A 12,726-nucleotide genomic window follows, 5' to 3' on the forward strand; every position below is an offset into this window, starting at 1 on the left:
GCTGCGTGCTTTGATCATCACTTTATTAGTGGTTTAATGAATATTAAAAAAACAAAGCACTGTATTAAAAGTTAAGCTCTCATATAAGGAAACCGAATCCCTTTTCCAAGAACTACAGTATTTCTTACTCAATCATTTCCTTCTAGATTAAGGTTTTCTCCAACTCCCCTTTAGCCTGCTACAGACTAAGTTACAGGAAAGCACAACAATTATATTGGAGTAAGATCGAAGAGAGAGCAAGAAAGAGAGCAGAGCAGTTATGTTTCTATTCAAACAAATATAATCCAGACTTACCATGCACTTGTTTGGTTTTTCTCCAGAGTGAACCCTCATATGAATCAGCAGTTTGTAACGAGCATTGAAGGGTTTATAGCGGCGGACACAGCCTGCCCAGAAGCAAGTGAAGTCCTCTCCTTTCCTCTGGTCAATGTGAGTCTTTTCTATGTGTCTGACCAGTTCGTCTTGTTGGTCGTAAGTGGCACTGCAGTCAATCCACTGACAGACCTGCTTGCCACTGCTGAGGTCCTGCTCATCGCCGTCGCTGGGCTGCAGGGACTTGGGAGACATGGAGGTGCTGAGGTGAGGCAATGTCCCTGGGGTCTGGCTGAGCTGCTGGTGCAGGTGGTAAGGGGGAGGCAGCCCCTGGTGATGGCGAAAAAGATCAGCAGTGGAGGAATAATCATCAGCTGGTTCTTGTTTTAAGAAACTCACCTTCTGGGTGCCGTGCGAGGAGTTCTGGTGAGGAAGGCTCGTACCATTCATCATAAGGCTGAGGCTGCCATTCTCCTCGGCTTGCTGCATTTGTATCTGCTCACAGTCACCTCTGTCACATTCAGTGGAAAGAGGTACAAGACATGCTGGAGGGGAGGGAATACTGCAAGGGTTTCCAGGCTGAGAGCAAGATTGGGGCTGAGAGGATTTTTGAGCACTGTGATGACTGATCTCCACAGGATGAGAGGAAATGCCAGCTGAGTTAGTTCGCAGTCCATTCACACAGGTGACCAGTGACGTCTGCGACGTGCGGATGATCGCTGTAATATCGATTCCTTCAGCTGAAGACGGCACAACAGAGATGCATCTCTTCTTCAGGTTGCTTGTTTGTAGCCTGGCCGAGTGCTGAGGGGTGCCAAGTGACAAAGGACCCAGGGAGGAGCTGTGTTCATTATTAAACAAGTAGGATGAAAGTGAATTTGTAAAGCTATTATTCATTAGGTCTAGTTCAGGATGCAGACTACCAGAGGCTCTCAGCTCCATCCCCTCTGTAATCCTCCTATGTGTGGAAGCCTCAGACAGAACCTTATAATCACTGGGGCATTCTTGTTTAATGTGCTGAGCCGGGTGACTTCCATTCAGGCATGGAGCAGCAGAATCTACTGAATCTTGAAACCTGGGTGACCTGCAATACAGTTTTCATTAAGCATCGCTAACCACCACAGGGTTTATGATTTTTGTACAATACACAACATTTGTTAAGCCCTGCAGAACAGAAGCACTTGCTCTCTGCTGAATGTTGCCTATCTAATGCAGCAATTACACCAAAAAAATCTGCAATGCTTCCTCTCCAACCTGTGGAAAGACACCACCATTTTACTCAGGATTAATTTTACACACTGGGTTACACATGGAACAGAGAATCTTCCCTCCACTGCTACAGGCAGTTCATCAATCACAATTGAGGCTTTCAGTGCATAATAGATTGGGCAAAACAATAGCTGAGAATGAAGTTTGAGAACTTTGGGCATTTTTGAATTATTCAAATATTGTCATTTTCCTCAGAGCACGCTGAGAAAATGCCTTGGCATTCTTGTTGACACAAAAAAGCTGAGCTTTGGTTACATGTCAGAGACATGCTTTCCTTTGCTAAATTAAAAAAGGAGCCAGATCTCTGGAGGAAAAAGGAATACAGCAAAAGAACTGCTTGCTTTCAACCAGCACTCCACAATCAACGTGAGATCAGCTGAGTATTTACTTCCACAAAATAAAAAGTTCACAGCTAGTAAACTTAAAATGGCAGCCTATGTACTCCCATCTCCATTTTTCATAATAAAGAGTGCATGGGACCGTAAATCACAGTTCTTTTCTGCAGAAGTCATTTTTCATCATTTTTGATGTGTGTTGAATCCATTCATTGAGGAAGCAGAACCTTGAGGAACTCCACAAAACACTTTTCAGAAAAGCAAAAAGAAGAAACATGAAGAAACATTTCCTCCTAACATTTTCTTCCAAGCAGTTAGCAACTGGTTTATGGCTTAAAATAAAACATTTTATCTCGGCTATAAACATTTACTGTGGATGATCCAACTGTGTGCTTTTTCTTAGGAGCAGACGGTGTTCCTTACATATCCCTAAAGCATGGGAGGGTTTAACCTATGGCTTCATCGTGCCAGACCAAGGAGAGGAAACAGTACATCTGTGTGCAGGAAAGCTGTACCTGAGCTAATAAACCCTCCAGAGAAGTGCCCCGTGGCTCTTAAGCTGACATGTTCCACTTAAATGAATTTTATGCTTTTTTGATGCTAGCACCACAAAAGCTGAAAAAAACGCAGCCATTTGGCAGCTTGTGTGTGACACCACAGCTAAGGCAGGTCTGATACATTTTAAAGCATGAAACACGTGTCCATAAAACTATTTTGGACATTTATACACTAAAATATGCTGAATAAACTGCATTTATTTTACACCTTAGATGATTTTATCACTATTATTTCCATTAATCCATCACTAATATTAAGATGGGAAGCTGGGATAACTTCTACAACTTTCTTGGTAATAGCTCTCAAAAGAGCAAAAAGGGAAGGAAAAAATTAACAACAATCAAAAGCTTCAAAAAAACTTCCTTCCCATAAAATTAAGGTTGTCAAAAATTGGCACCTGCCCGAGACACACAACAGTGAACACTGAATTCACTACTGACACATTTCTAAGCTCCAACAGGGCTTAATGTAGAAAAAAACAACACTTTAAGATCATGAGAGAAGTTAAATTCCCCACCACTCACTGATACAGAACAATCAGATTGTTTGTTTGCCACCAAAAATTTTAAAATAGTACATTTAAAAATGTTAGAGGTTTCCATAACCATTGTTTTTAATTTTTCCCTTTAGGTTTGCACAGTTGGTTTCAGGGTAAACTTCAAGCACCTGTTTCTGCAGATGGTAAATTTATATTTTAAAAAAACAAACCCAACAGCATTCATACATTATTTTTTAACATTTACAGAACCATATGTCTGTAAAATATGTGGCATAAGTGTACTTTTATTGCACATGTTTGGGAAACCCTGCTATGTTTGCTCAGTAGAAAGATTAGTGTTTTAAACTCATTCTGAAACAGGCTTTACAGCATGCCATGCCAGGCACAGCATTTCCTATTACTTGATTTCTGCTATACAAAAACTCCTCTAAGTAATTCAGTTTGTATCATAGTTTAGTGGTCTCAAAGCCTCAGCTAAAGTAAACACAACACATTTCCTACATCATATAAAGCTAACCCAAGCCTTACATTTCAGCCTGTGATAATTGGTGTCGTATTATTAAGCTTTATGTAAAGCTCCCATCTTGCCAGAAATCTATGAAAGAAGTTTGGTTTTTGACTAAGCTGGAGTCAGTGCAGAGTACCTGCAGGATGGATACAAACATCCCTGTTCTGAGAAATACCACATTTCCAGTATCCTCAGGAACACTGACCCACATTTCCAGCACAGGATCTTACTCAGAGTCAAGGCTCTATTGATGTGACGTTGGCAGCGCAGATTCTGAGACACACAAAAGAGAGTTTTGAACCACAAGGCAAACTACAATGCCTTACTTCAAAAGCAAATGAGATGAAGGCACTAAAGTAATGCTTCCAGTTGCCACAGATGTGTCTTATGCATTCTCTCCCTACAAAATGATAAGCACAGGCTGCTTGTGCAGATCAGAACCTAGTCCTCTCCTCCAGGATCTGCAGTTTTCTCTGTGGCACTGTATATTTATATACATTATACATCCCAATTTAGTTAACTCTGCTGGGAGAAATCTCACATTCCTTCAATTTCCTGATGTTTGAGTGTTGGGGTACCTGATGTCAAGGTTGCATTAATACAAAGTTCCTGTATTCTTGCCAGAACTTTGCCATCACTTTTCCAAGGCAAGCCCTGCTCATTCCTCCCTGTCCTAGGTGGGGGTTGAAGGGAGAAGGGGCACAGAAACAAAACAAGGTGTCACAGAAGCAACACAAGGTGTCTGGCAGGCAGCTTGCAGGGCGGCTCCCCTCATACCCATTGACTCTTTGCCCCTGGAATCTTGATGTTACAGCCACAGAGCAGATTCCAGGCCTGGTACCCACAGGCTGTGCTGGCTGTAAGGATCTCACCATCTCTGGACAGTAGCCAAATATAAATGCATATGAAATAAACAGGTAAGATGAGAGGGACAAAGGGGAGCAGGGCAGTGCAAGGAGCACCGTGGACACATGGATCAACCACAGCAGCTCTGGGGGCCTCCTAGATAACCAATCCTGGAAAGAGAGTCAGCAGCAGAAAATACCCCAAAAGCCTCTCTTCAAAGGGAGCATCCATGCACCAGGGATGGACAGTCTAAGGGAACAGCGTTGCTGCTTAAGCTCCTGAAAGCTGAGTGTAAGGCCTTTGAAGAGTAACAGCAGCCTCTCAGAGGATACTGAGGCAGTGTTTCCTAAGAGACTCCCTTACGTGGTAATTGGAGCCAGAGCACGAGGCCAGTAGCACCATGCCAGAAGCGCTGCAGTTCCCAACTGCCCTCAGAGGAAAAGATGACTGTATCTGAAATCTCCAGATTATTTACAAAACATACATGCCTTCAATTGCCACTGGAAATGTGCACCCGGTGATAACTGACAGTTTTAAGAAGCTGGAAGGGATTGTTCTGCTGCACATCCAGGGACCCTGTGCAACACTATCCGAGTGCTCTGATGTCTTCCCTGGGTTTTACATGCTGAGCACTGAGCACAGTGTGGGCGGGTTTGCCGTGGCTGATAATGGATTATTTGACAAAAGGCCAGCATTAGCTGTGTGCTGCCTCCAGTTGTGATGAGGAAGGTATTGGGACTTTTCCAGTCCCACACACATTGCATTCATAGATAGAATGTAGCAGCAAGTATGCTGCACAGCTTAGAAGCTATTAACGAAGTGGGGAAAAGGGGATCATGATTATTGGACTAAGGCGGTCATCCCTAAAATACAAATGCCAAGGGAAAACAATTTCAGGGAGAAGCTGAAGGGGATAACAGGTTTCAATGCACTGAAGTGAGAAAAAGGAGAAAGGCAATCCAAACCCTGAGGGAGATTTTTGATTGCTAGGGGAGGTGCTCCCTGGTTTGTTCAGCTTTTTCCATAACCTAGAAATGCACAGTCGTTCAAAGTTCTATCCAGAGATATCTGACTCTGTGTCTCCCTTTATTTCTGTGCTGGTCATTAGAGCAGGGCAGAGCAAACAAGGAGAGTTTGCCCTGATGTCCATGTGCTCCACTATCTGAATTCCAGCCCAGCTTCTCTCATCCATCTTCTGAAGAAGGCTGAGATCTGGAGAGGCACAGAGCACCGTTGGCTCCCACTGACTTCACTCCTCTCCTGGGCATCACATTCTCCTGTTCCCAGATCTTCAGGGAAAGACTATGTTTTCTGTTACTTGCTTGTCAAGAATCTTCAGCAGCACAAACACCACAAACAGAAATGGTGTGAAATGCTGTCCACCTTCTCTTAAATGCCGAAGTTTAGGCTCTGTGCCATGTGTCTCATGAAAAGCACTGTGATATAATGTCTGTGAGGACCATACAGCAGAGCTGGGCATTGGCTTCATCTTGCAAATCCCATGCAGACAAATGCACTATTAGCCAGGTGGACATACAAGCAGTGCATGACCAGTGGGACACAAAACAACCTGTAATGTCCTTCAGGATATTCTCCAAACATTTCCAAATTTAGAGGCAGCAGAGTCTCAAGGCTTTAAACCATGCCACAAAGCAGAGGGGAGGGAATCAGGCCTATCACCTGCTACTTTCTCATGTTGTGCAGCAGACAATCCTTTATGTTGTTCTGGGAATCCTCTTCCAAATGGGGGCTGGAAGGGGTTCATATTTCTGAGGGTGGGGGTACTGTCATGCCAGGCATGAAGGTATCTGTCATTTCCTCATTATAAAATTTACAAAAAGATTCAAAAAGATCTAAGCAGAGTATTCTCTTCCTCCTTTTGTTTGCTCCTGCCCTAATTATCTTTGTTTCATAATTGTCTTCACTGACAGAATGAAAAAAAAAAGGTTCATAACTGCCAGTCCCACATTGAGCCATAAAGAAACCAGGAGGGAGCAGATTTACATCCTGCTGCAAAGGCACCTACAAATCCTTGTAGCAATAATGGATTATTTTGTTGTGGCATGGATATCATTTCTCCTTTTCAAGCAAACAAACATGCAAAAAAAGTCTTTCCACTTGCTTGCCACATTACCATGCCTCCCCTTTGTGAAAACACTGATGTTCTTAACCCACCAGTAAATTAAAAAGGGGAAACAAGGCATGAATATGTATAATAAAATCAGGAACAGTCAGATTTTCAAGACCAAACTAGCTATATTTCTCCTTGCTGTGACTATGGAAATTTCAGGTTGATAGGTCCATTCACAGAGCACCAAATATTCCAAGTACCTAAGATAAAGGCTGCAACTTTAAAGAGGTTTTTCTCTTCTACAGCTCTTCAAAAAGGTCAAGATTATTCCTATTGCACCCACTGCCAAAAAGCAGAATAATTAAAACAGATGGACAGATTTTAATTTGTAGCAGGTTTCTATTCACAATGGATGTCTGTTTAGGGTACTTGTTTAAAATCTGGTAATGTTAAAATTGTAACAACAACAAAAAAATAATGGAGTTCTGTGTTTTCATATAATTAATTTATAGCAAATGTTTAAATAGAGATTCTGTTCATAGCATACTCAACTACAGTGTATATATCAAAACCAGAGACCAAATTTTCACATTACAGCCTTAAAAGCAAATATCAAGGATGTGGCTGTATGGGAACTCTGCAAATACTTCATTAAGGGAAATGCTGTAGAAATAAAAGTGGCACAGGCTTCCTGTAGGTTTGATGGTGGCATGCCAAATCACTGTGTGGGGGACACTGGGTTGGGAGTGTCATCCCTGCCTCCCAGGCAGTAATTAGGTGACACCATGGGTGGAGCCAAGGGCACGAGCTGGTAAAACCTGGAGTGATACCTGAGATCCGAGTGTGCCAAGTTGAGCTGGCCCACGTGCAGGAGCCTCTCCCGGGACAGCGCGTGGTCTCGCACCAGGGAGTTCCCTGTGTGGAGGAACAGACCTTGCCTGCAGACAGGCACCGAGCTACTCGTCATCTCCATGTCCATCATGTTCTTCTTCTCAGAGATCAAACTGCAGTGATTGTAGCCACCGTTCACTGTCAAAACAGTAAGAAAAAAAAGGTAAGGCTTTGACTAAGAATTCTCTCCACTGACGACTACTTTGTAAACTCATTTTGGATCTGCTTCCAGAATTCCCGTATTTACAACAAGGCAGTGGAAATGAAAGGTTTCACAAGGAAGCAAAAATTAATTGCCTAGGAATTTGGATCTGTGAACTATGGTCGTTTATTTCTCATTGAACAGAAATGAAACATCTTCTGCACAGTCAGTTGTATTTGGTGGGTTTGAACTGAGGTGTTTAAGAAGACCACTTTGGATGCCTTTCAGCTTACTGTGGGTCCTTCTGACTATCAGGTCTGCCCTGTGTGTAACCATGACATAAATTATCATTATATCCTCTGGAGTCTACAGCTCCATCAGGCTTTATTCCATTCCTATTCTGGCCTTATCCCATCATAATTTAACTCCAGGGTTAATACCTACCTTAGCAGGACTGTATAACAAGACTTTTGACTGTTAATTGGGGTAGATTCATCACATTTAAAGGGTATCTAAATACACTGTTGAACACTGTGAATAAGTTTTTAAAGACCACACCACCAAGAGAAGATGGTAAATCCATCATATTACAATACCCAATTCACAGTTCCTCTCTTTCCAACAGCAGAATTATCTGGAATACAGTCAAGATGTATCTTCCCTCCAAAACAGTGCAGATCCTTTCAAAGTGTTTAAGATTTATACTGGACTTGTAATAAAACACTTTCTTTCATTCCCCAAATGACACAAGTCTGAAATCCATTAGGGCTTTCTAAATATGTACTTTACCAATTTTATCATATTATCAAAACATAGAAACTTGAAGCTTCCCCCAAAGCTCAGCAATACCAACTGTAGCACACACTAATACCTGTTTATGTGAAGACAGAGATTTCCTAGAATAACATGAACACTATCCCTGTGCTGTCAAAAATAATTATCTTCTCTTGTAGCTGTTAAATCAGAGAACACATTCACTCTCTGCAAAGGAACAGAACAATTATGCTAAATCCATGAAATTCTGTTTCAGCCAATCCATCTGCCTTCACAAAGTACCTTAAAGATTCATTAGTAAGAACTAAAAATTTCTTGCACAACAGTGCCCTGAGTGCAGTTGCACTTGCACCAAAGCCTCTGAAATGTGCTCACCACATGTGAGCTGGAACAACGATGGACAAGGAACAACAGCAGCAGCAGCTCATGGGTTTTTTCCCCCACAGCAACTAAAAAAAGAACTGTGAGATTATCTCCAAACACAGACAGCCCAAGTGTTCAAGTGTCCAAGCACATGTGAAAGCGAATTCATTACCTCTGAAGAAAAGGGAAAAAGTCCACTTTACACCACTGTAACTGAGAACAGAATCTGGCCCTTTGACAACTGGCTGTTCTATACAATATTAATATCACTGGCTGGCACACGTAAGATTTAAGCACTTTCCATGTCTGGAACCAGATCTCTTCTTTCACTGGTATCAAGGGGCCTTTAACCTACATTCTGTAACTTACCAATAACACATGAAAAGAGCACACACTCCCTTGCCTTGGACCAGAGGGTTCACCCCGCTTGCACTATACCATAGCCATTCCATAAATCCATATAAAAAACTAATCCTAATTTACAGAGAGTAAATCTAATAAAAGCAGAATGGTTTCCAGAAGGATCTCATGGAAGTGGAATCCATCAAGGTAACTTTTGTCTTTTTGTGTCCTGCAGTTTTGATTTATATCTTCACATTTAAGTGTTCACGGGGGAACGGAAGGAGTTGATACAGTAGTGTGCAAAGGCTGCAATCAGGCAATTCTTTCCATATGAGTAATCAAGTTAGCTCAATTTTGCATATCGTGCTTCTTTCATTCTGGGGTAACTGACTTTGGGGGAGTTTTTTTCTTGATTTATGCCAGATTAAGTCACGTGAGAACTGGTCTCATGGACTGTGATGAGGCTCCACACCTCAGGGAGGACAGCTCAGGTCAGAACCTGTAGGGTCAGCCCTACATTTCTTGTTAGGGGTAAATCCTCCTAGAACAAAACAGAACATTTCCTTACACAAAGGTAAACCTGTTTGTCCAACAATGGGATCAACATTTAAAACACCCCTACTACTAAAGGGCAATAGCTCTCTTTCTTCCATAGGAAACACGTTATTTACCATTCAGGAAGGCTTTACCCTTACTGACAAAATTAGCTATTAAGGCTAAGAAGATAAGAGCAAGAAAACTTACCAAAAGGGTAATTATTCAACAAGAAACGCCTGTTGCAGTGCTTTAGAGTTTACCTAATTAAGACCAATGAACAAATAACTGAAAGATGTCTAATTGAAATGACTCACATTCGAAATAGAGACAGATTTTAAATATTTGCCTAACATACTAGATATCCCCAGAGAGTTGTGGGTTTTGTGGCAAAGACCAAACTAGGCCATTTGCCTTTTTTTTTTCCTTACTGTTCATTCTCTCTAATTACTTCTTGTTAAAAAAAAAAAAAAAAAAAATTGCCATTCTTGGTTTTGTTTGGATGTGATGTCCAAAATTTACCACGACAACACTGAGAAATGGAACGCTGTTACTGGCAGCTGGATGAGTCACGTGAGACAAGTGAAAGACCAAACAGTACCAGATTTTCTCAAACAAGTGAAAATCATCCACACTGGAAGAGGCCATCACATCCCTCCACTGAGAGGAAACTATTAACTCAAAAGCTGCCAACACAGCAAAGCCATGGGGGAGAAGGTGCTGTACCCACATTCAACATCTCATTCCATATAATGAGCGCTGAATACTCCACACCCCTGAATGTTTGGAGTGACTGCCACAACTCCTACACTGTCAGTCATTTAACCCCATCCAGAGAGATGCACAGCACTGTGCTGCTGATTGAAAACTCTAATGAACTGAGTGCTTCAAAACACAGAATCTTCAAAGTGATTTTTGAAATAGGCCATTTTTGACATTTTCAACAATAACAATAAAATCAACACTTTGCCTAAATTTTTTATGCCTGTCATGACATTCTCTATGGTGAATGGGAGGGATTGTCTTAATCCTGGGACTCCAAGCCTTAGAGGTAGAAAAGTAGCAAAGGAAAGGAAAGGAAAGAATGGGAAATAGATACTAGAGTTGTTCTTATCCCCCTTATAAGGCACACCCAACTTTGTTACTGTGGAGACAGATTTCCTATGCATTGTGGAAAAACATGGCTTCTTCTTTGTTTTAGTGAACCACTATTAGCAGGGATATGAGTTTGGGTCTACATTTTTCTATTATGGATGCAATTTAAGAGAATGAAAAACATTTTAGAAGTTTAGGAGTGATTAGCCACAGATGCCATTACAGACTATGCAAGTATAACACTGGTATTTACAGTTAGATCTTAGAACAAGACATCCTAAACAAGGACTTCCAGATCTTGGCCTACACATCCAAAAAGAAGGAATGTTCAGATTTTTTTTCTTGGCCAGTTTCTTCACAGTCATTTGTACCATGTCACACACAACAAATCTCTACACATTTGGGCTTTTCATTACTTCACAAAGTTCTGAGCTCTGAGTCTCTTTTGTTGCTGTTTGCCCTTCCCTGAGGACTGAAATGGTTAACAGTAACAGAACTAAATTTTCACTGCTGCATTCAAGAGTTCCTGTGTCAAAGAGGAACAAAGCAGCTCACACTACACCCCAGGTTCTCCCTGGATCTCTGTATCAGTTACAACCTGTTCATGTTTTAAGCTCTGTTTCATATAGCTGATGGAGACATGGCTTCATTTATTTATAATGCTTATACACTACCTTAATAAAAACACAGTGAGAGCCAAAACATTCTTTATCACCGAGCAGACCATACTATAGAAAGAGAGTCAAGTGAAGACCCAAATTGTCCTACACTGGTGTTTTAAAACAGCAGTGGCAGATCCTCTGCCTGTTTCCAAATAGATACAGACCACAACAATCTATAGAAGATTAAGATTAAAACAAATACCACTGAATAAGATTAGAATAAAAAAGAAGGATCTCTTTCCTCCAAGTTTCTATGAACCATGCAATAAAATTCTACAACAAAAATACTTATTTCTTTACTTTCACATTGATGTATGAGTGAAGACAGAAGGGCTAAGAAAACCCTTGTAAACTAAAACAACCCAGATAGAGAAATAATTTGTCGAGTATCAATCTTGAAAACTCATGAAAGATAAATACAAGCCATGTGTGTCTTTCTAGTAAATTCTGGACCCTAAGTGTTGGCTACATCCATATTTGTTATTTCATGTTCAATTTATTTTTAAAACTAGTTATTTGGATTGCATTATATTTCTGTTCTGGGGAATTTATTTTTGCAGACTACATGCAGTATTTTAGGAGAGTAAATGTGTACAGTTGGCACTACCAAATAAAGCAGCATGGTTAATTTTATATCAGTCCAGCTTAACACAATTTGAAAACAGTTCAGTAGTTTACAGATCTATAACCTTTTCACTTTCCAGCATGTGGATAGATTTGGCTCCCATATTTGACTTTATCATGGTATTTTAAAGGCAGCAAAGAACACATAATAATCTACTACAACTAAACCAGCTGCAATGTTACAAAGTTTAGATTTCCATCAGAGACCTGCACAACACTTTCTGAACTTAGCAAGTACGGCCAAGGTTCAGGAAAACACATGCCATGAGCTTTAGTTCCAGTGACTTCACAGCTTCAGCTGATGTTCTGAGTTAGACTCTAGATGCGTAGGGATAGAACTAATTTAGGCAAAAGAGAATAGATTCTCAGAAAAATAGAGAAATACAATGTGTACTATCCAAAGGAGTACTACCCTACAAGCAGGTTTGAAACTCAACATTCTTGGCTTCTATTTGAATTTCAGACCTTTAAATCATATATCCAAACACAGGTGAGAGCAGACTGAAAACTACCACTGGCCTCTTTTGTGACAATCAGGACAAAACCTTTCATAACTGGATGAAACACAGGTCTGGTCATTACATTCATTGTTACAGACTCTCTTCAGCTTGGAATCACCCTTCTCCTGTTGCCAGGCAATTTGAAAAATATTATTCTCAGGACATCTGGCCTTTTTTGTGGTCAGTTATCCTTCCTCACTACTTGGATTTTAGTAACAGGGGGAAAAGACACTAAAAATAAATGCTTTAGGAAAATATTAAGCTCAACAAACATTATTTTAATTAAAAGGAAATCCCCAAACCCTCCTAATGGGCACTTGGAGAATATAAGCTCAATGTAATGAAATTTGATGTGTTACTTTTTCTTTTTTTTTTAAAAAAAAGGCCATGTTTGGAATAGG

At 40.8% G+C, this 12,726-nt stretch overlaps 1 protein-coding gene across 4 annotated transcripts in view; it reads right to left on the reverse strand.

Annotated features, from left to right (window-relative positions):
• Positions 1-12,726, reverse strand: part of GLIS1 (GLIS family zinc finger 1) — a 179,989-nt gene that overhangs the window by 89,784 nt on the left and 77,479 nt on the right. For all 4 annotated transcript variants that reach the window (XM_015636699.1, XM_015636700.3, XM_015636698.3 and 1 more), the window contains exons 3-4: positions 7,229-7,427; positions 295-1,396 (exon numbers count right to left, since the gene is read on the reverse strand). In XM_015636699.1, coding sequence (XP_015492185.1) covers positions 295-1,396; positions 7,229-7,427 — 1,301 coding nt within the window. The remainder of the gene's footprint in view (positions 1-294; positions 1,397-7,228; positions 7,428-12,726) is intronic.

This window comes from Parus major, chromosome 8 (assembly GCF_001522545.3).
Source record: "Parus major isolate Abel chromosome 8, Parus_major1.1, whole genome shotgun sequence".
NCBI classification, from domain to species: Eukaryota; Metazoa; Chordata; class Aves; order Passeriformes; family Paridae; genus Parus; species Parus major.